General features: G+C 39.9%; 3 protein-coding genes across 4 annotated transcripts in view; 2 read left to right on the plus strand and 1 right to left on the minus strand.

The window, feature by feature from the left end:
* Positions 1-3,312: 3,312 nt before the first annotated feature.
* LOC105689183 (alkaline phosphatase-like) lies at positions 3,313-7,685 on the plus strand. The gene is made up of 8 exons (XM_012406023.3): positions 3,313-3,517; positions 4,013-4,215; positions 5,073-5,265; positions 5,469-5,632; positions 6,006-6,353; positions 6,472-6,670; positions 6,753-6,974; positions 7,119-7,685. Exons 1-8 carry the CDS (start codon positions 3,406-3,408, stop codon positions 7,295-7,297), a joined length of 1,620 nt encoding a protein of 539 aa, XP_012261446.2. The 5' UTR covers positions 3,313-3,405; the 3' UTR covers positions 7,298-7,685.
* On the minus strand, positions 7,534-9,238 carry LOC105689184 (mitotic spindle assembly checkpoint protein MAD2B). Its single transcript, XM_012406024.3, has 4 exons — positions 9,099-9,238; positions 8,589-8,743; positions 8,074-8,371; positions 7,534-8,001 (listed from the first exon to the last, which is right to left on the minus strand). Exons 2-4 carry the CDS (start codon positions 8,605-8,607, stop codon positions 7,701-7,703), a joined length of 618 nt encoding a protein of 205 aa, XP_012261447.2. The 5' UTR covers positions 8,608-8,743; positions 9,099-9,238; the 3' UTR covers positions 7,534-7,700.
* The window catches only part of LOC105689182 (ubiquitin carboxyl-terminal hydrolase 48-like), a 50,529-nt gene continuing 36,508 nt past the window's right edge, over positions 8,729-22,749 (plus strand). The window contains exons 1-12 of one of the 2 annotated variants that reach the window (XM_012406022.3): positions 8,729-8,868; positions 9,280-9,432; positions 9,587-9,728; positions 9,817-10,020; positions 10,104-10,430; positions 10,506-10,742; positions 10,834-11,084; positions 11,197-11,660; positions 11,740-11,841; positions 11,928-12,331; positions 12,418-12,745; positions 12,833-13,017. In XM_012406022.3, the coding sequence (XP_012261445.2) occupies positions 9,595-9,728; positions 9,817-10,020; positions 10,104-10,430; positions 10,506-10,742; positions 10,834-11,084; positions 11,197-11,660; positions 11,740-11,841; positions 11,928-12,331; positions 12,418-12,745; positions 12,833-13,017 (2,636 nt within the window). In that variant the 5' untranslated portion in view covers positions 8,729-8,868; positions 9,280-9,432; positions 9,587-9,594. The remainder of the gene's footprint in view (positions 8,869-9,279; positions 9,433-9,586; positions 9,729-9,816; positions 10,021-10,103; positions 10,431-10,505; positions 10,743-10,833; positions 11,085-11,196; positions 11,661-11,739; positions 11,842-11,927; positions 12,332-12,417; positions 12,746-12,832; positions 13,018-22,749) is intronic. The other variant, XM_048655281.1, reaches the window with a different exon arrangement.

Genomic DNA, 22,749 nt, shown 5'->3' on the forward strand with positions numbered 1-22,749 from the left:
CTCGCAGTGAGATAAAAATTTAGTGAAGAATCATCGGAACGAGGCAATTTCGATTACGAACGCGCTGTTGTAGGAAATATCGCAGCGATTCTTGACACAAAAAATGATTCATGGTATAATTCCGACGATGTTTCGTATTAATTTTCGGCTATGGTAATCTGGTGGTACAGCGCGTTTGAAAACTTAAAAGTCGCGACGTTGATAACTCGCGGGGGAGGGGAAAAAAAAAGTTTTGACAGCGTGACGCAGAGTAAGTGAACGCGTGTCGAAACCTAATTAGGTAAAAAAATAAAAAAGATAATTATCGTGACGTGCCCATCTCGGAGTAAAACAAGAGCAAGCTGTGCGATATTTGGGTACATACATTTCGCATTATCCCCTCCGTCGAGCCGGCTTCTCACGGTTTCCTAAACCACCCCACAAGCAGCCTACACACCTTCTGCCATTTTACCCTCTTAACGCAATAAAAACATCTCAAGGCTTTTCCACAATTTTCAACGTTCTCGCACTAGGCTACCGTCTGCCCCTTCGACCGGGGGTGGGGGGGACCGCAGACTTCTATTTCTTATCCCAATCTAACAGAATGAAATCAACAATCACGTTGCGATAACTGTCCAAGAATTTATTTACTCGTCAGATAATTGTATGAGCTAATTGTTTTTTTTATCAAGATTGGAAATATAAAAATCAGATTGTCTGGACTCTGAATATCCAAATTCAAACTTGAATTACGGGGGTGAAAATTGTGGGGCAAATCGACGTTAGCAAACATGTCGACGAACTAACCTACCTCGATGGATAAGTTGCCCAGGTGGCAAAGTTATAATCCAAACGATGCTTTTCCGCGGAGTCAACAAAGAAAAAGGATAAGAATACGGAATCAGACTCATTGTCAGTTCATAGAAACTGATAGAAATGGTGTGGGTTACACATCGGTAGTTTTTCAGTCGTGAATTGGATAGCAATTATACTCGAAAATTTGGTGTACGACTTCCATTTTTATTATTTACAAGAAGTCCCTCTTTAAGCGTTGCGTCAGAAACATTGCACCCCCCTAGGGGGTGGGGTGAGTACGCAGGAGTGAGAAAAAGCGTAAGAGAACTTGAGAGAGAAAGTAAATGAGAGTAAGAAAGAGAGCGAGGGTGGCCAGCCTCCGTCTGAATTTCCCTTTAAAATATATCCCTGCCCATTTTTCATCCCTCCTTTTCTTGCCGTTCCTTTGCTTTGCTTCGTTTCCCCCGAAGTGGGAGGCTGAGGGAGTAAGCGGGATGTTGGGGGTGGGAGAAGAGTAGGGGAGAGACAATGGAAAAACTCCCGCCATCTTTAATTCCGTCCGTTCCAACGCTCGCAGCAAAAGGGGGGTAGAAAAAATACGATCAATAGATTCTTCTCCTTTTACTTTCAACGTGAAGGCGAAAACGTCTTAAATTTATAATTTTCAATTTTTATATCCATATCTGCCTTGAAATTTGTTAATCACATACAGGTATACAAATTACGCATACGGATTACTACGCTTTTGTATGTATGAACTTTGACCCAGAGGAAAAAATAAATACCATTCACAGTATAAATTAATTCTGTGCTTTTACTCAAATACCTTGCTCCCCATTGACGTTCTCTTACCTTCTCCGAATGACGTAGATTTTTCTATTTTATTTTATTTCCTCTTTATTCTTTACATGGTCTGATAATCTATTGGAATTCGTTGAACTTTAATTGAGGCGTTTATAGTCAGATTCTTGATTTTCAAGGAAATCGTGTATTAATTATAGTACACGGAACAATGTGGAAGGCATAACTGACCTATATACGCTATGCGATAATTGAAATTATTTTTTTCTTTTTATTATTCTGCTTGAAAGGTATAATTACATACTGAATAAGAAATTTGACGGGGAGTAATAATATTTCTAGGACATTAATTGAAATGAAATCACATACAAGCAATTTCGTATTTTTCAAGAGTACCTCTTAATTCACGCCTCGAGAACTATGAACAAAATTCTATACATGACTGCAGATGTATGAAAGACAAATAATAAAAATTTATTCGTGACGTTGATTGCATTGTCAAAAACTTCGCCATCAAATCGTTTAATTGCGCATTTGAACGAAGCACAGGTAGTGGTTTGGAAAAGCTCCTTTTTCCTACAGAGCGTTTGAGTGATTTTTTCTGAACCCAATATCACGATAATTATTTGCAAATAATTTGAAAAAATGAAATAAAAGCACTAATAATTATCGGTATAGTTTGCAGGTGCAAATTGCTGTTATCACAGAAACATAACTCGAGATTAAAACAGCGTGAATTATAAAAATCAATGGGCTTGAATTACCTACAGAGCTTTCAAGCAACATCAGCGACTGCTTTAACAACTGTTCATTAAACTTTACGCTTTTGTGCTTCAGGGGATGCCCGCTACGTGACACCACTATCTGGGCTTTCAAAGTTCGATTCTCTGTCGAAGCTTTCGATAGATGAAACTTGACTTGAAATTCAAACTAAAAATTATGTCATCGCTGGTCAATTGTCACAGTAAATGTTAGGTTTTCAGGAAAAATTCAATTTGGCCGACGATAACTCAATGAATATGATCAAAATGAGACTTGTGCTTTTAGACACTACATAATAAAATTATAATCTGTTCGTCTGCGCTGCATACGCACGAGATAAGATATACGTATGCATATAACATGTAATCATATTCAAACTGATCTACTGCAGTAAAATATGATTAATTTTGAACAGAGTTAACTTCTTTTGTGCATAAGTGCCCAAATACACTAGATACATGATACTATCTTCAACTAATCCGGAGTTCAATATTTATACATATAGTTCAGCAGCCGTAGTAAAGTTTATTTGCAGAGCGTCAGACACGTATCTGCTTAGGTTCATAAAAGAGGGTCAATAAATTTATTCCCTGAAAGTACAAATAAACAGGAGGCACAGTCTTGTGAACTAAAAATAATAGTATCATTTGCGGTGGATCTAATTCTGAGCTTTGAAATTGACTCAATTAGAACTCGCTGATCCATCATCTGTATACTGAACGTAACGACACTCCGAGAGTGCAATGATCACGATGATCATGAACATGGGAAGGAAAGGGACACACACAATGAAGCCTGGTGGATTCGAAGCTCGGACACCACTTGACATTAGGGACAGTTTCTATCTCCGAACATATGTCCCTGTCCCCTTTTCCCCTGACCATCTCTGATCCCCCTCCCTTGGTGTTCCCTCCCATGGCATCGCACTAACATCCTCCGAAGAATTGTCGACATAGTGGTAGTATATATAATATCATGAAACGCCTCGAAGAAATGGTTAGTCGTTTAAACGCTTCGTAAGACCCGGACTGATTGGAGTCCCGTATCCGCGGACGCTTTTAAGATACGATGGAAAATTATCAGGGGACAGAATCTCATTGTCAAGTACGCAACGCTCTAGCAATCTGCAAATTTTTATTACACGCATTATTACTCCAACAAGTGGTACACTGTAGCGAAGGTAAGATTTGAATAATAATTTCCAACGTTCTGATAATTAGTAAACATGTATGTGTGTGTGTTTTGTATAACTATACAGCATCACGTGTCTAACTGAATCACCTGAATACGTACGTACATGTGTAGTACAACGCGTTACATGTGACAGAATTTTCTATGTGACCAATGATACCGATGTAGTCATTTTACATGGATTATCTGTTGAAGTAATGATATTCATGTAATCATGATTATGTAATCTCACAATGAGTATGCAATATCGCATCAGGTGTGCAATATAAGTGAATTACCCGACACGTGATTATACACACGCAAGTTTCTGAATTCTATGCAATTGGAGATAACGTAATACGAATTAACGGAATTTGCGACGTCTTATCTTTTACACTTTTGGTATCATTCTTGTTATTGTTATATAAGATGTCAATAGAATATACTTATACACGTTCGAATAGTTCAGCCTGCATAATTTGCCTTGTTTCATTCGAACGTATAGATAAACATTTTTGGCATGAAGTTGGCCGTTCGGAATTAGATGCCTCGTTAAATTATAAATGGAATACAAATACGGCAAAAAATGTTATCATATTCCTTGGGGATGGTATGAGTCCCGATACAATAACCGCTAGCAGAATTTACAACGCCGGCGAAGAGAGCTATCTCTCTTGGGAAAAATTCCCACATGTCGGACTGCTCAAGGTATGAAATTTATTGTGATTATCTTTTATTGTACGCTTCCTTTTTTTCAACAGCGGGCAATGGACCGGATACGGAGACCTTGTGCTTGAGAAATAAAATGTAGTGTTAGTCTGATCACGCCACTCACACATTTCAACTCATTTGAATATCATTTTGATCTCATTTGAATACCTGCACTGCATGGATTTCGCAGATGCCAAAATTAGTATACAAAAGTAAAAAAACCGTAGTTGACATCGCGATCACAAAATCTCGTATTTTATGGCACGACGTGAATGTGATTAGTGAAATTCGCATTCGCAGACGCATCGGAAAATCCAAGAACTGGATGCGACATCGCCATTTTTAATATCTTATCTCTTAAAACCAGCTTACCGTAGAGATCTTTATGATAATTACGACGGAGATTATGTGCGAAAAATAACTAGCACGTATAAGATTTTCTTAATCAATTCAATCGATTCAAAAGCTTCAAATTTCGTGGTCGGTATAAAGAGCCGCGCCGGCTAACAATGAGTTCATGATCGCGTTAAAGACCCCAATCGGTTCAGCGACCCTCCGGACCTTGAGACCATTGCCCCTGATATCGAATCTCACGGTAAACAATGGTAAATATCTCATAGCCCTGATCATTCAGTGAGGTCATGGTGGAAAAACAATATCATGCAGCGCAAAAGAGGGGCTGCTGTAATCTATTTATTATCAAATATGCATGTAACGAATAATGTAATACCTACCTAAATACATTTTTCACGCAAATTATACTTTCGTTTAAGGCCGAAGAACTGTCACCTTAGAACAGTAATTTATCTATCACATTTGCATGTCACCTTTGTGAAAATTCATCGAATTTTCAGACCTATGACTCGGACAAACAAGTGCCCGATTCAGCTTCTACTGCGACTGCGATCTTTTGCGGTGTGAAAACCAATAATTATGTAGCAGGAGTTGATGCTAATGTAAAATTTGCTGATTGCGAGGCAAGTCTTAAAAAAGAGAATCATCTCGATTCTATTATCGCCTGGGGACAACAAGCTGGTAAAGACACAGGTTAGGATTAAGAATTAATTACTGCTTGGCGTATTCACTGATGTAGTAATTAGTTAATTGTTGTAACGTAGAATAATCGTAGCAGGTCCTCCGGTGTGATTCTACAAAGAATCTGAAATTTGTAATCGAAAATTAGGGCCTACTTAACTCGACTGAATTGTAACTCATTGATAAGATTTGGCTCCGATTTTTTCACAAATTAGGATTCGTAACTACGACCAGAGTTACTCACGCAACACCATCGGCTCTGTTTGCTCACGTACCAGATAGAAACTGGGAATGCGAGGCAAAGATGCCTCAAAACGCTGCAAAATGTAAAGACGTAGCCAGACAACTTATCGAGGACGAACCGGGAAGGAATATTAAGGTTTTGATTGGAAAATGAACAATTTCATTACACATTGCAGTATCGAAAATTCGAAAAAAATTAAGACAGTGCATGTCTTTTTTTAACATATTTTATCTTGATGGTTTCAGAGTTGAGATTGATTTACTGCTCACGATTCTAGGGAAACGCGAGGCAATATGGGGCAGGGGGGCAGAATGGGGTACCCCCAAAGATTTCGTAAAAATTTGTTCAAAATGATCGAGAAGGACTTCAAATATCATTTTGGATTGAAAATTTGGAAAAAAAAAGTTTCTCATAGATTACTCAGGAACCCCATATTGTCCCGCGCTCCCCTATAAAATTTTATAAACGAGGCTTGAGTGATGTTTTCTTATACAGCTTTTTGGTACAGGTAATAATGGGAGGTGGCAGACAAATGTTGCAAAGTAATGTGACTGGTACTGCAGGTGATCCACTGGACACCTGGGCATGCTACAGTAAAGACGGGCGAAAACTTATGGAAGATTGGGCTGCAGACAAGGAACGCAGAAACTTTTCACACACCATAGTTCAGAATACTGAAGAATTATTCAATGCCGATCTTCAGGAAACTGAGTTTCTATTGGGAATATTCGCTAATGGTCATATTGCTATGGATTGGGAGAGGGATACAAGTCCCCAAGGAATGCCTAGCTTAGAAAATATGACTACCACTGCTATAAAAATGCTGCGAAAATCGGAAAAAGGCTACATCCTTGTGGTAATATACAATAGAATTCTATCACAGCATAGCAGCTCAACACCCGAGACGAATGTCGATAATCGCAACCACGAGTCTTGTCGGAATGTACGAATTAGAAGTACAGGTTCTTTTCTAGGTTGAAGGTGGTCTGATTGACTTCGCACATCATCGTGGACATGCTGCCCAAGCTTTACAAGAGACCGTCAGACTCTCTGAAGCCGTTCGTTCGACCTTAGAACTAGTTGATCTTAGTGAAACATTGGTATTGGTGACAAGTGATCACACTCATTCTATGACTTTCAATGGTGTCAGTGATAGGGGAGCAGATATTCTAGGTATGTCTAAAAGGCTGCAATCTGTGATTTTTGCAGAGCAGAGATAACACCCCTAATAATACTGCTTTAATGTTTTGTTCAGGGATTGCCCGGAATTCTAAATATGACGGCGTACCCTATACGATTTTGGGCTATGGCACAGGTGGTCCAAATAACATGGGTTACGAAGTTTATAATGCAACAGTAGCCAGAAGAAGCGATCCCACACGGCAGAATACCCGCGAGTTCACTTATAGTCAGCAAGCTACTATAATAACTAGTGAGGCTCAACACGGCGGAGGTGACGTCGCAATATATGCCATAGGTATTCAAATTATATGGCAATGAAGTCTTAGAACTGAACATACTTGTTCCCAGTATTTAATGAAATTCAGTGTATGACTTTTCCTAAAAGCTTTTTCAAGGAATTCGTAACTCAGTTAACACTATTTATTTTCGTTCTTTTCAGGGCCTTATGCGCACTTGTTTCATTCAACCCATGAGCAAAATTTTGTCGCTCATGTTGCAGCATATTCAGCAAAAATTGGTGCATACTCACGATCAACTGCTGACTTTGTTGTGAGCTCTAAGGTTCTTATTATTTTGATGGTGACGCTATTATTATCATCATTAAAAGTAAATTGCTGATGAGAAATGTCACGGAGAACAGAAAAATATTTGTACCAGGCTGAATCAAGCTATAGAACTATTGAATATTTCTTTCAAATGAAACGAAAAGGCGAAAAAAATGGGAAAGAAAAAATACATCATTGCAAATCACCTGCAAGCTAGGAATGCACTGACCTATAGATGCCAGTTTGCCGACTGTAATTAAAACATAACAATTACTAGTATGAAAAGTTACGTTATAGTGATATACAGTATTTTGTTGTGTATATTATATTTATTTCAAGAGGAAATTGAATAGTAGATCACCACATCCAGAATATATTAAAGATGCCTTGGAATATTCACAATGACAAATAACGTACAAGTGCATTGTTCATTCATTGAAATGAAAATCTTACAATCGGAATCTCTCCAACTATTTTCAAGTCTTACCTTCATTTTCTAGTGCATACATTTGAAGTTTCAAGTATTCTGTGTCGATTGTCTTTAGGGGTAGCAAAGTCTGCTCCTTTATACTGACTGTCTCGCCTTCAACTTCAATCCATGGAAAATTATCACATTTTGGATTTTCACTCAGAGAAACATGTGCTGCTTCATGAGTGTGAATTTGGATGGAAAATGTTGTGTTCTGCGGAAGTGGCTTCAAATATGATCCAGAAGTCGACAATTTCAGGCATAAGGTCCTCAAAGATTCTTCCGTTTTTAAAAAAAATGGATCTTGTCTGAAATCGAGTAGATAAGCAGGAATGATTTTAAGTAAGTTTAAACAAACGGATGAATTTGTTTAAACTTACACCGCAAGATTTGCTCGTAAATTTGATAGGTCAAACACAAATTGTTCCACAGGTGTTCGATCTTCCTTGTAAAAACAAAGAACTATTTTTCTGATGCAATTCTCTTCATGCCTAATCAGTTCCCTGATAGAATTAAGCACTTCCTTGATGTACGAATTTAATTCTGGGTGCTCAGAGATCTGTACACCAATGCCATAGATTTGTTTACGTACAAATATCTCCTTCGGATACAAATTCCTGACAAAGAGTATTTGGTGAAATGCCACCTCTAAAAACTCCAATAAAATATCCGTGCCAACTATAAATTCGAGTAAAAATAAGTCTCATAACTACTCGAGCAAAATGTGCGATGGTATGAGATTAGATCACTAGCTATCACGTGACGCACTAGAAACTAGCAGTGATACTGGTACATATTCTAGCTCTAGTGCTTAGTACACGTGATACAATTGACATTGTTAAAAACAGTGGTTCAAAATATTTATCGAAATTAGCATCTGTAAGACAATATTTACCTATTTGTTGTTGTGACATACTGTCACACCGGCTTGATTAAAGCTACCTGCGATTTTTCCAGAGTAGTTTTTATCCATTCGCAGAAAGCTTTTAGTTGTCAGTATGACAAGCTGTCACCTGCATTTAGGTTATTGCGGTCGTAAAGAATTGATTCCTAAAATTAACTATCGTTATGAAGTATATCGCTGTGTTAGCATTGATTATTTATCTCAAGTAGTATCCTCGATAGTGCCACGTGATTTATTCATGCGATATTTCACAAAAAGGAAATGAAAAAACGTAAGATTTGCACTTTGACGTAGAGGTTGAAAAGTACAGCTGGTTATTGAAGCCGGTGCTGTTCACTGAATGGGAATATTCATTTGCCTCTTCAATGAAAGCAAAGGTAGAAGAGTAGTGTCAAATCGATATTGATGCAGATCTTTAGCGAATGAAATATTTGAATAAATATCGTTGGAACTTTAATCTCTACATCATCGAGCTGATCAGTTTCAAAATATTTGTCTCACCTATACTCCAATGGGTGAACCTGGGGTGAACTAACGTTGAACTATCCTCACTATTGCATATGGCAACGTCCACACAGTTGGTCATCAACGACTAGCAGACTTATTTTGATATTATTTTGGTGTAAATGATTAAGATATTTGGCTTCAATTGCGTCTCAAATATTCACCGCGTATTTTTCAGAGAATAACGTTTGAGTGAGGGTTATTTTGGCATTATCCTGAGTGATGAAGCTCAAATTAAAATGACGTAAACAAACAACACGGTAGAGCCGCGTAGGTATCTGACGATAGTTAACCTCAAGTGTTTGAAGCTTAATAACTGCTTATTTCGTCGGTGAGTATTTGATACAGCATCGGTTACATTGCAAGGATTGATTCAGTTTTGCCTCTACTGCTTTGAGACATGGCGAACAGAAAAATCCAACATGAATCATTTTTAATTATCATAAGAAAAATTTGACCATTCTTACTTTACATTATTTTTCCAGGCGGAAAAATGGCCCCTGTGAAAAAAATAGATTTAGACAAACTGGCCTGGTCTTGGGTAGAGAATATATCTGTCGATCAAATACAAGATGTGCACATGAATGCTGCTTATAGAATTGGCCTGAAGAACTGTAAAAACTGCAAGTACGACTGAGATTCTCTTTCTACACTCTTAAATTTTCTGGGCGGCTGTGAGTTCCCTATATCTCCCTCACTTTTTCATATATTTCAGGAGAAATTGCACTAATAATCCCCAATGTTTAACTGGAATGGGTGAAGAAAAATATATAAAATCACAGCCTGCTGAAATAGCACCACTCGAAAGTTCGCTATCTGAGCTGCGTGATCCGACACAGTATGTTGGTTTGAAGAATTTGGGTGCCACTTGCTATGTTAATAGCTTAATTCAAGTTTGGTTTCACAATGAAGATATGAGGTATGGTGTGCAATTTTTGGCCGTATCAAAACAATGATCCAATCCCTCGACTAATTATTCTTTGCATTGAATTCCTATTGCAGGCGTGTGATATACAAATGGAAATTAACTGAAGATCCTGAGGAGAGCGAGAACTTAGTAACTGCGAAAAAGAATGCACAACCTTATCACCCTATAACAGCAGTTGGTCAACTGCAGTATCTATTCGCAATGCTGCAGTTTGGTAACAGAAAATCATTAGATCCAACGAATCTCGCGATCGCGTTGTCTTTGGATACCAGAACGCAACAAGACGCCCAAGAGTTTTCTAAACTTCTTCTTTGCCATATTGAAAGAAAACTCCAACAAAACATTGTACTGACACATACCCTACAGAAGCTTAGCCAAGGCAAATACAGTTATGTCAATTGGTAAGTAGGTTTGATTGACATCTTTCATGGATCTCCAGCTTGGATGTATATGCTATCAACCACAACGACTTTCAGCTGTACAACTTGCAAGACGGAATATTCCACGCCTACTACCTTCTACGAGCTTGATTTGCAGTTAGCCGCAACTTTAAAAGAGGCTTTGGAAACGTACCTTATGGTCGAGCAGTTAACCGGTGCCAACAAATACCTCTGTGCTACATGCGATGAGAAAAAAGATGCTAAAAGATTTATCAGACTTGATTCTTTACCGGACACATTGAACATTCAGTTGCTACGCTTTGTTTTTGATCGGTGAGTTGATCATTCAAACTCTATGTTTACCTTACTATAGCAATTGTGTCTAATCCAGGAATAAATGCTTAAACTTTGATTCTTTTTACAGGGATTCTCGACAAAAGCGTAAATTGACCTCATTTATTCAATTTCCGGAGGACTTGGACATGTCAGAGTACTTGAAAAGTTCACCCCAAACTCACCTATACAATCTAGTCGCTGTGCTAAGTCATAAAGGCGCTTCAGCGCATTCTGGCCATTATATAGCAAATATTTGCAGTTCTAACGGGGAATGGTATCAGTTCAGTGACGATAAGGTCGAAAAAATGCAGAACAAACGTATTGAAGATGGTCTAAATGGTACCCTCATTTACTTGTTTATCTGATAAAAAACATTGTTCGTGACATTCAACAGAAAAAGCTGAAACTGATCACCTCAGTCTCTTTCAATGGAGTAATTTTAACATTACAGATACGCCAAAAACTATAAAGCGTTCCCGCATACCGAAGGGATTTTTATCATCAAACACAGCCTACATGTTGGTTTATAAAAGGGTAAACGATACAAATAAAGTCAGTAATTCGAAAAAAATTAAATTGAAAAAGTCGGAACCTGACGCGAATAGCGTACAATTAGATGAACATACAAATCACTCTAATCAAGCTGAAGCTTCAGCCGACGAGAACATGCTTGAGAATCGCACATTTCATCAGAAAAGCATAAAATCGGAGATCGCGCAAGCAGAATCCACATCGCCGAGCTTGAACGACAACCCGCAGGACTCTGTTTCAAATATGGATGAACACGCAGAAAAACCCGCCAATGAAATCAAAAATCAAAAAATAGTAACAAGACTGTTATCTAGTGAGTACCAGCAATTGAATGGCGATGCTCACAGAGCCATGAGCTGTGGAGATCGTGATTTCTATGAAGAGGTAAGAGGTTTATGCACTTGAATCTGATCTTCACCATTTAATGATCTTCAATAATGTGGCCTTTTAATTTCACTTTCAGATGGAATTTGAAAGATGGGAAGTTAGTGATACCGTTCGACAATTAGTCAAACAAGAAAACGTCAAACACGAGTTGAGCTTGCTTGCTGTCCAGCAGGAGAAGGTAATTATTCACTGCTACTTGATAAAAAAATTGGAAGTTTGGTAATCTCGGAAGATCTGATAATTCGTTCTATTCCCATTTTATAGCAAAAGGATATAGAGGATCAAAACGAGAAGCGACAGCTCGTCATCGAATTTTTCAACATAGTTTCAAACGCTACCGAATCTGGGGACTACCAATGGATTCCTTCCGATTGGTTGTCGAAGTGGCTTAATGGTCCGTGGTCGTCAAACGGAGTACCACCTATTGATAACTCCGTTTTACTATGCCCCCATTACAACCTAGACCCGCTGCGCATCAATCGAGCGAAATATATTCCTCGAGATGCTGCAGACTTGCTCTACAATAAATATCGCGGTGGTCCACGACTCGACGATAATTCATATTGCAAACCTTGCGTCGAACACAAGTGTAAGATGATGCGGTTCAAAATGGCACTTGAAAAAGATCAGAAAGAAGTCGCTGAACTAATGCGAAACTCAAAGGAGCCGTAAGTTTTCATCATTCAAGAGAAATTTTATGTTATCTTCTTTTCTCAGAGACGACCGTACCATATATGAGCGTTTATTTTCACAGGACAGAAACTAGTTATATCGTTGGTGCCGATTCTTTGAGATCTTGGCGTCGCCTAGCAATGGAAAAATTCACAGAAGACATGGAGAATGAAAAGGCAGCATCTGACAACAACGAGCAGCCAGGAGAAGATGCTGGTAGTCCTAAGGAGATGGAGGAAAATGAGAAGATAATCAATTTCAACGAAGATTTGCAATGTGAACACAACTCCCTCAAAACACCGGATGCGAGTAGGAAGCTTGTACCACAGGAAGTGTGGGTTGTTCTCGAAAAATATTTTCCTACCGCCCAGAAATATCCGATCACCACCTCACCTTGCTCTGTGTGCGTGGTAAGTAGTTTTTTTCTATAAGTCGATTATATCCCACTTTCATTGTAATAAACGAAAATTTAGCAAATCGTCTCTTTTTTTTTCAAGGAACGAATGGAGAACGCGCAGAAGGCAAAAGAGGACGACAAAATTAAAGCAAAAAATCAAAAAGACGAGTTGGCAGATTTTTACTACGGCAAAAACAGAAATGAGATCCTGAGGTGCGAAGATCCTGAAAAGATATTCTACGCAGTGGAAAAGGGATTCATCGATAGCTGGCGCTCTTTTATTCGGTAAGTGATCCGAAACTTTATTAGCCAACAAAGTTCTCCTAAATTCGACCCTCCGATAAAGAAAATCGCGGAAGCGCTTAGGTCTTTGGCAGTAGTAAACTACTCACCGGTGAAAGGTAACGATCCAGCGTTGAGGCTTCGTCCGCCATTGTTCCTTCCATCTGAAGATCAGTTGGAATGTGTAACCCCTGCAGACGCATCCCCGTAGAGCTAGTAGGTGAACATTCCGTTAGATGTCGGTAGCCACCACTGTGCAGCATTATTCACCCCCTTTTCCGTACATTCGCTCCTATGTTGCGATGTGCAACATACTTTTCTTATTCAACCCTGATAGATTTATCGTGCGATGGGCTAGAGCGATACGCTTTCGTTTTAATAATTTACTCATGATTGCACATTAATTATTTCGATCGATGAATTATCGAGGAGCTACAAGATCAGATATATTACATATACATACGCTTAGTATACAGTTATTATATTGCGGGTATGACCGGCAGGCGGAACAACCACGAGCCCTCATATTCAAATTCTCGGTTTGCGGTTTTATTATAAGTGCAGCAGCAGGTAAAGCGATGCTGATCGATCAATGTTGTCAGACATGCTTTGCGGTATAATGACCATTCTTGCATGAAGTATATAATAATACTATGAGTTTGCTTTTTTACATCGTATTACGCGCTCGGCGCGATATACATTATTGCGTATACGTTCTCGAAGTATATTCCACTGAAGCGATAAGAAACACGTCCTACTACGTAAGCAGGTAGAGCTACGCATTACGGGGTCGTAGATTTCTCGGACTTCACAAATTGTCAACTACGAAAAGGCTGAGCCTCCAGCTCCGTCGCATTTCACTTCAAGGTAAAAGTAAAGGATCGTGGATATCGAGGGGAGAACCTCCTCGTCGCACATTAACGAGCTTTTCCTAATTATAAGAAAAAACTGGCCCACACGATTAAGGGTAGCTCCGCGTGGGACGGTGTGGGGCGGTCAGAGCTAGGGAAAACTAATTGAAACCGGCTAACGACCTCCGAGCAAATGATACATCGCCCCAAGGAAAGATCTTTCTCTCCTTAATACCTTTCCATCTTACTCAGAGTCCTCCTCGCCTGGCTTATCTCTATCTCATGTATATATATGTCCATCTACAATTTAGAATCCATCGAAGCTTTATATTTCTACGTATGAAATCCGTTTTGTAAGAATCACGTGTACACGGATTAAATTATTTACGCAGTTATATACCCGATCGACACGTTACGATTTGCATGAAATACGTGAAGCACATTGTGCAGAATTGCGATATGCTGGAAATCAATCCAACCTTGACTTTCCTCAATTTCTTGTCTCTCTTGTTTTCACTTTCCATTAACGTTTCAGTGCGTCCTTCACCAAGTCACGAAGAAATATCGACACACATGCGAGAGTAATGTAGTATAAATTTTCAACATTATCATGTGGTTTTCCTGTAGAAAAAAAAACCACGATCTTTTTTTCCCATCCTATTAGACAAAAAATTAATTAAGACAACTTTTTTACTTCAAATACGTTTCACCTCGATGCAGGCGATAAACTTGTGTCCCGTTATGAGCTCATATAAAAATCGAGGTACCAAAACTGCTGAATATATAACACGGGACATAACAAGGGTCGAAACTTCATCGATGTAAAGTCTCGCGAGTTGTAAAAGGGCGGAGGAAGGGAGGGTTGTAAGGGTAAAATTTTTTCGAACCTGCAACAATTTTTTTATATCGCAGTTTAATGTCAAACTTCCTTTTTTTTTTTTTTTCCAAATGTATTTCTTCCCTCGTGGCAAATTAATCAACGTACAGGGTGGGATAGCTGTATAATACAAAGAACGTCGCGGAAGACAATAGGGTGGTAGCAGAAAAATATTTTCGCGTTCCACCTGACCGCGCATAATTTTCAAGCGCGCGATAACAAATAATAGGTATAGGTGAACCTCCCCGCGCGAAACTCCCTCGTAAATTTTTAAGGGTTATACCCAGCCCTCATTTATGCCTGAAACGGTCGTCTTTGCCGCGAATAAGTACATTATACACGTAGACACGAAAGGTATAACACGCGGATGTTATACACCCGCAATTTTTAAACCTATCCAATTTGTCAGTTGGATATATGCAATAGGAGCGCGGGGGTTGCTCGGCGTTATAGAGGGATAACTTAATTCAGGGAATCCCGAAGGCATATGTGACGCAGAACGTGACGTTGGTGTAAGCCGCGTAAAGAGTTGAGCCCCGCGGTTTGTCCAACTGTCACTGAGGTGAGAAGCAACGCACGCGGATTATGTGTCCAGGGCAATTTAAATCTGTCAATCTGAGTTTTCACAACACTCCAGATCACACGCACCTCTAATCTGAATTTTCACCCCCACTAATTTACGGGGTTTAAAAATTCAAAAACCACCGCATACATTTGCTTGTATATGTTCGATTAATATTTTTATTTGCAAAATATTTTCTTTTACCTCTGCGAAAGGAATCTATGGAAAATATCGTTATAACTTGATGAAGGAATCATCACTGATCTCGAGTGAATTTCTGTTGAATTTACGTAACTTACTCGAATTTATATACATTTAATTTGGACGTCGTCGATTCGCCCGATTATTTCCTTATAAAACGAATTGAACGGGCTCTGGTTGACTTTACGGTTAAAACAAATGGATCTTAGGATCGCAATTTGTCTGAGCGAGTTTTAAAGTCTTTACCAATTCGTCAACGTCACTCTGACAGATTTTAGAAAGGATTAGACATTTGCATAGACGATCGCTCAACGCTTCCCATGCCGCCGGGTATTCGGCTCTCACTGCACGTTCTATGTATATCGGAATAGGTTCATCTATCCTGCAGGAACAAAAAAGGAAAAGGAAAAAGGAAAAAATAAAAAATCAGAAATCTAGCCATTGATATAAAACATGATCTTAATTTACCCACCCTATAGTTTCAATTTTGAAATCGGTCCTAGCTCGAATATCGAAAGATGGAGGGACAGCGAAAGTGATTAGCAATTTATTAGGCCTTATATAGGTCGTAAGTGGTGCAGCTCACGACGAGAAGCTATATGGTCGCGGGGCGCGGTCTCCACCCTAAAATCGGTCTCTTGCCCCGGTGAAAAGGGACGCTATCTCAAAATTATTAATCATATTGTAACGCGTCGGGGACCGTGCGACCGCTCTATAGACTTATCTGACACCTTAATCAATCCCAAGTTATTAATTACGACGCCCTTCGCTCTTCGCACTTCGCCCTTCGCCTTTTGGCACGCGCATCTCGCCCTGTATATATAACATTGACGCGAACTTGCCATTGTCCACGGTTTACAATGCTGCGTCAACATCGCAAGGATGGGACCACTCACTCGTATTTTCAACCGCGAAAACCATCGACGATTATTCATTTTACTCCGGATAGGTTTACTATGTCGGTTGTTACATCCTCGCGATTAAGTTACATCTTTCCTACCTCCGTATCTCGGGCGTGTCCGCCGGTAATTTTCATTACCAAGAACATCGCACGTTGCACGTATAATGAAGAAAAGTGTTTAATTTTAAATTGTGAAAGTTCTTTTTCGAAACCTCCCCTTTATTCTTCGAAGTAACGCAGATCCGAACCAGGTATTCTACTTGGATTATTTTGGTGAAATAAAATAAAAACAAAAAAAAACAAATGTACAGAGCAAAACATGCGCGCGATCGCGAATAAAGTTTACGAAGCAAGTGATATTCGCGTTCATTTGGCACCGCGTCGTCTTCGTCTTCGTCGAGGCTTCGCCGGGTCTACTGCTGCAGTTGGGGGTGGCTAGACCAGAAGTACAATAAATCATTCCCGAACCGGTCGAGGACGTGGGGTAGGAGGTCTCCGTGCATCGAGTCGCGAAATCCAACTACCCTTAAATAAGTTGATTCATTGCGCTGTGGGGGAGGGTGCGGGTAGAGCAGTTGTTGATATTTTGCTAATTCGTAGGAGATCGGACTTCTTTGCCTTTCCTGTTTTCCCCTCTCTGCCCACGAAAATCTTCTCTCTCCATTTCCTCTTCTACTTCATCTTTTTCCTTTCTATTCCCGAACCCCTATATACGCGTGTACTGTAAAATCCCCATGCGTGCAGGACTGGAAAAACCGTACGGTTGTTGAAACAAAATTTTTGTACCATTGAATCGTGAAGAATAACGTGTAATTCGATTCGATATCGTCCTTGTAGGAAAATTTGTAAAATCCTTCGAATATTTTCAAACCATAAAAATCCGACACCGCTGGAAATGTATACGTGTAAATTTTCGCACAAATCTCGTTAACTCGCTAGACTTAGGCACAAAATCTCTGCTAACGATTCCGCTGCAATATACGTATAACGTAGGTAGTATGTGTATAAAACGTGTGACTACGTATACAATACATGGATTATACAGACGTATTTACAGGATACGTTGGTATACGTTGTACGTGTATAGGTATGTGTGTAGTTCGAATTCTTCTCCAGAATTCCGGTTATCGGTGTCTCGCTCTGCAGAGGGCGGCCAGTGTCTCGGGGGCGGCCATATATCATCCACCCCCGTCAAGGGGGGGGGGAAGGAGAGCGAGTGCCGGGGGATGAGGTCGGAAGGTGGGTGGGTCGAAGGGGTGGTGCAAAAAATCTTGCGCGGCAAAAACTATCATCAGGGATACGCGGGGCGAGCTCGCCGCCGCGGCAGAATTTGCGAAAATGTTGAGGAAACGCTCGGAGAATTCTGAAATTCTACTGAAATTCTACCGGATTCTCTCTAATGGATGATTTTCGGTCAGAGTATACGAGCGATATTCGACGCGTTTTATCTGGAAATCTAATATATTTCACGTACCGTCCGCATCGCGCTCAATCGATCCCTCAATTTATGCAGGTACGGACGATGTGTACGAGAAATTCTTCGCTGTGGTCGGAATAATTTTTTCAAATCGTTCATCGGTACAAAGAAAGACGCGCCGTTCCATTTTTCCACCTGTTTTCGATGACCGCGTCGTCGATTGTATAAAATAGACGAGGATATAGGTATTATCCGCACACGTGATGAATCGAAACAAGTCTGGCTAATTGTATACTTTGCGGTGATAATATAATTATTAAAAAGTGGTAATTCCGGATATGTATATAGATCTAATAAGTGTGTGACTTTTGCGCTTATATGTCGGGGTGGGATAAAAGCTACTTGAAACCCTGTCAAGGTAGCCACACGTAACGTTTGTCATCGACACTGCTGCTGCAGCGGTAGCCGTATACTAGCTGCATGCATGAAAACGGGTTCTGCCTATTATGTTTTGCGAGGTAACGTGTGACCGGGCATTCGTCTTTATATAGCATGTATACCCTTAGTTCTTGCTCATATATCTGTGTATATATATATGTATATAATACCTAAGATATAATATCCACACGTGTCAGTTAATTAATATAAAAATAATCAAAACTTGCCTCTCGTTTATTGGGATCACGTATTTTATATATATAATATAACATATATGTAACGAATGTGCGACAAAAACCGAATCATATTCAATTCTCATCGTTCCTTCAATTCGCCGAATCGTCTGCATGCTGGACAGAAAAAAAAAACACGAAAAACGCCATGTGTGTAACAAGCTCGTTTATAGACATTTTTACTAACTTATTAATTTTTTTTCCTCTCATCATGAGAAGAATATCACCTGCACTTTATCAGATCTTTGATTGATAAAAAAACAATGAAAATCTCAACTGGATTAAGATATGTATGGTACAAGGGTATGAGTCCTTTTTTGTGAACTCTCGTGGATGGATGATTTTTGCCGTTTTATGATTGGAAAAATAATTCGTTACGATTATAAAACGATGAAAAATAATATCTCAACACCCCGTACAGTATAGTACCGTTCGACATCCTCTCGCGTGGGTGAATGAATAGATATATATATATATATATGTACAGTCGCACTCGAACGGTTAATTTCCCCTCAATGTTACATATCTGGCTATATTATATACGTATTGCTGTACACCAAATATTTCTCCTATAGATTACACATATCCTTAGATAACGTTTCATACTGACAATCGTCCAATTACAAACTTTGGTTTTTATAACTGACACGGTCTAACCAGTATGACCTCCGTAGCCGGTATTAATTTCACTTGTATAAGGTGTACGAGGTGTGTATAATTTACCGGGCTTGTAATTTTTATATATTTATTATTTCTTTTCTTCTTTTTACTTTTAATTTTTATTTTATTTTATTTTTTTTTCTTTCATTTCGTCTGTATCAATTACATTTTGGTGTCAAAAAAGAGAAAGAACGATATAGAGAAAGAAAAAAAGAGAAGAGAAGACGACAAAATACTGGACACCGTAACGAGGTCTGCCGCATCAGGAACCGCATTGATATGTAAAAGCGAGGACAGGACATTGAGTATTAAAAGTAAACTTTACCCTACCCAGGGGCAAATATATAATCTCCATGTACCTTGTAACCTAGCAGCTAAGCTGCGCAAGAACGAATCCGGTGCAGGACTGACTTCATAGGGTAATAATATCCGTACGCGTCTGCGAAATTATTTTCAAAGAATATATGAAGAAAATAAAAAAAAAATAAAAAAATAGAAATAGAAATAATGGAAGAGAATCAAACTCGAATGCTAGTGCGTGTGCCTGGGGTAAAAGAGGGATCGAGTATTATAACATGGCGATTTGTACGGGGGAAGGAGGTGGTCCGCTGTACAACGTACGTACGGTACGTATATCTCGCGCCGCTGCAGCTTCTGCTCCAGAGAGTCGGTGTTTGTTGGTTCCAACTTCACCGAGGCGCATTCGAGCGTATAGCGATGGTCATTACGCGAGAAGGACTACGTGTTCGTATAAAGAAAAAGGAGGCAAAAAAAAAAACGAAGAAGATTGTAAAAAACTAAAACAAGAAGACGAAGAAGAAAGGGTGGGGTAGGATGCGGAACGTGGAGGGAGATTATGCTGCAGGGATAGAGAGGTGCAAAGGCCAGAAATCAAAACAGGGCTAAGATAAAAATATAAATCAATACGAAGGAATCATCGGCAAGGAGTAGAAAATCCGTCACCGTACAATCGAGCATAACTGCGTAATGGTAACGAGTGCATGGCTATGCTACCGGTGTTGAGACTTTCGTACATCAAACCTAGGGGGGGGGAGGGGGGATCGAGAAACGGTCCCGCTGAGAGATGCCACTTCGTAAGTCAGAGCTGGATGAAGATGAAGAGCGCGGAGAAATAGGAGGGAGATGTGAATGAACGACGGTTAATCGTATTCTCGGAATGGCTGCATCGCTTGCCTCCGCCGGTTGTCGCGATCAAGCTTCTACTTTTACGACGATCTCATTCCTTTTCTTTCTTATACGACACTTAAAACAACTCCCCATAGATACATATCTCATATTACGTATGTTATTATCGTTGTTATTATTATTATTATTATTACATACGCATGTCTGTTATACTCGACCACGTTTATAATTATCCCTAATTTCGCGTACCTACACGTCCGCGACGATCGGATCGGAAAATTGTGAGAAAATCGAAGCGCGTGTGATGCCGATTCGAAAACCTTACCGCAGTCGTAAAATCCCCGGCATCTCTTTCGCGGGTAAGATAAACCCGACCGTCAAATTGAGTTTGCTGCCGTGCGTCGGATAATGGTATAACTAATTAAGGATATTATGGGGATTTAAAGAGCGTTCAAATTTGCGTTTACAGAGTTCATCTTTTTCATGGTAACGTACTCTCGTATTATACGTTATAAGTTGCATACATTATATTGCAGCGGAATATCCGAAGTGCGGACGAATGGTGGCTATTAAATAGGCCCCCGCGCTTCGCGCGTATGGTAGCCGATATATTTTACGTAAATTCATGTAACGCGCGGTATCGGATCTCTTCGGCTCTTTCCCTCGTAACGCTGGAGAGATTGCCCGTTCATACGAGGGCTCGAAGAATATTCTAAAAAAGGAGAGGAATCGAGCCACCATCGTGCGCTTGTGATCCCGTGATCGGTTCATGCACCATCAGAAACGGGAGGAGAGCAGCACTTGTCCGCGAACGGAAGCAGCTCAGGGCGTGCTAGAACAACGAAAGCTAATTATGCGCTTGGAGAAAAACGAAATCGGAGCAAAAACCATCGATAATCGACATCCTGTCGGTCAATTGTTTGCCCGTCAAGACACTCGGCGCACAGCGAGGAATCGATCGATCGGTTATTGGAGGGGATCACAGATTGATCTCGTTGCCTACCTGTTGTCCTCGGCCGTTATCCAAAACTATCTCCGATCCCGTACATAGGTATATACCGTTTAACAAAGACAATTTTTTATTCCGCTCTTCTTCTCTCTTCTTTTCTTGAAGAAAAAACAAAAAAATAAATAAAATGATTATTCTCCTACCTGCTCCGGTAATTAGAAGGACGATAAGTTTTCAACTCGACGACGCGTTGATTTCGAATATTTCTTTTAAAATCATTTAATTCTCGTATAACGATTTAATACTCGCGCGTGCAATCGATTCGGAGTGTACGTTATACTTGAGTATACCTACTTTATATTTCAGTCCATAATTGAAGTATAATCGGCCTTGAATCCTGGAGCGTGACCTCTTAATTATATTCGTTTTACTGTTAATTAAATCCAATGGTTCTTAAGTTGCTGCCGTTAAATTCTAATAATACATCGACGTCGCTCCGCGTACATGTACGTCCGAGGGAAAACGATTATACGAATACTTCGTTCGGCGAAGTTTCGCTCATTTGATTCTTATGCAGCTAGAATATCAAATCATCGAACCTTCCCACACGTCCTTTTCATCGGTACGAACAAATCCCTCGGGGATTTCGTGCATGTATAACTCTTGTGGATTACAGTCTTCCACGGATTCGAATAACTCCAAGTTATCAGAGAAAAAGAAAACAGAATTCATCATTTCTCAAAAGGATCGCGATGTTCGTGCAAAAATGCAGCGAAAAATTTCCGTTTCGAAAATTATTCCATTCGGTATTTTGAAAATTTCGCCAAGTGTTTCCAAGCTGTAAAGTGAACCTGCAGTAGCATACCTGCAAATGTTTTTTTTTTTTTTTTTGTTCCGAGTTTGCTCGCAGCCTCGCCTGAAGGAGGCAAAACTTGGCATGGCGATTCGCCTCCACGTTTTTCTCGATTTTTCGAAACTGATCTCCCGAGATCGTCGAGAGGGACGCGTCGGTGAGGTATCTCAGGAGTTGTCGGTGGGTAGACGTTGTGACCACTGACCACCGACTGTAACAGCTCGCACCGCGCTACTGAAATACGCGTGAAAAACATGTCTCTCGCTATGCTTGGACGCACGTGTGCTCATACATACGGTATACGCGTAAGCGCTATACGCTCGTCGTAAATATACCTAACCAACTGCATGATTTAAGTGACGCACTGTCGTTGCTTTTCTCATCTTTCGATGATCCCCCGGCGCACAGGTGGAACCGTATAGAACGTCGTCGTTTCACCGTTTGCCTATTACCGTTTGCCTATTTCCTTCCGAAGCTATTTTACATAGCACAGGATGTAGCTGCGTTTTCAATCGTGCGGCGCAATTAGCTCGTGAAATGAAATTTTTTAGCATCTCGAGAAACGCATTCGATGAAAAACGTACGTAAATCATCCGGCGGGACTCGGGTGTAAAAAAATTGAACGAAAAAAAATCATACTATGGGAA

The sequence above is a fragment of the Athalia rosae genome, chromosome 5 (assembly GCF_917208135.1).
Source record: "Athalia rosae chromosome 5, iyAthRosa1.1, whole genome shotgun sequence".
Taxonomy (NCBI): domain Eukaryota; kingdom Metazoa; phylum Arthropoda; class Insecta; order Hymenoptera; family Athaliidae; genus Athalia; species Athalia rosae.

Bases quoted from the DNA above. Each gene is read 5' to 3' on its own strand.
- LOC105689183 (XM_012406023.3), top strand. From the start codon at position 3,406: ATGGAAAATTATCAGGGGACAGAATCTCATTGTCAAGTACGCAACGCT. The intron at 3,518-4,012 runs GTAAGATTTGAA...TCGAACGTATAG, and splicing joins AGTGGTACACTGTAGCGAAG to ATAAACATTTTTGGCATGAA. The intron at 6,975-7,118 runs GTATTCAAATTA...CGTTCTTTTCAG, and splicing joins CGTCGCAATATATGCCATAG to GGCCTTATGCGCACTTGTTT.
- LOC105689184 (XM_012406024.3), bottom strand. The intron at 8,002-8,073 runs GTAAGTTTAAAC...ACTCGATTTCAG, and splicing joins TTACGAGCAAATCTTGCGGT to ACAAGATCCATTTTTTTTAA.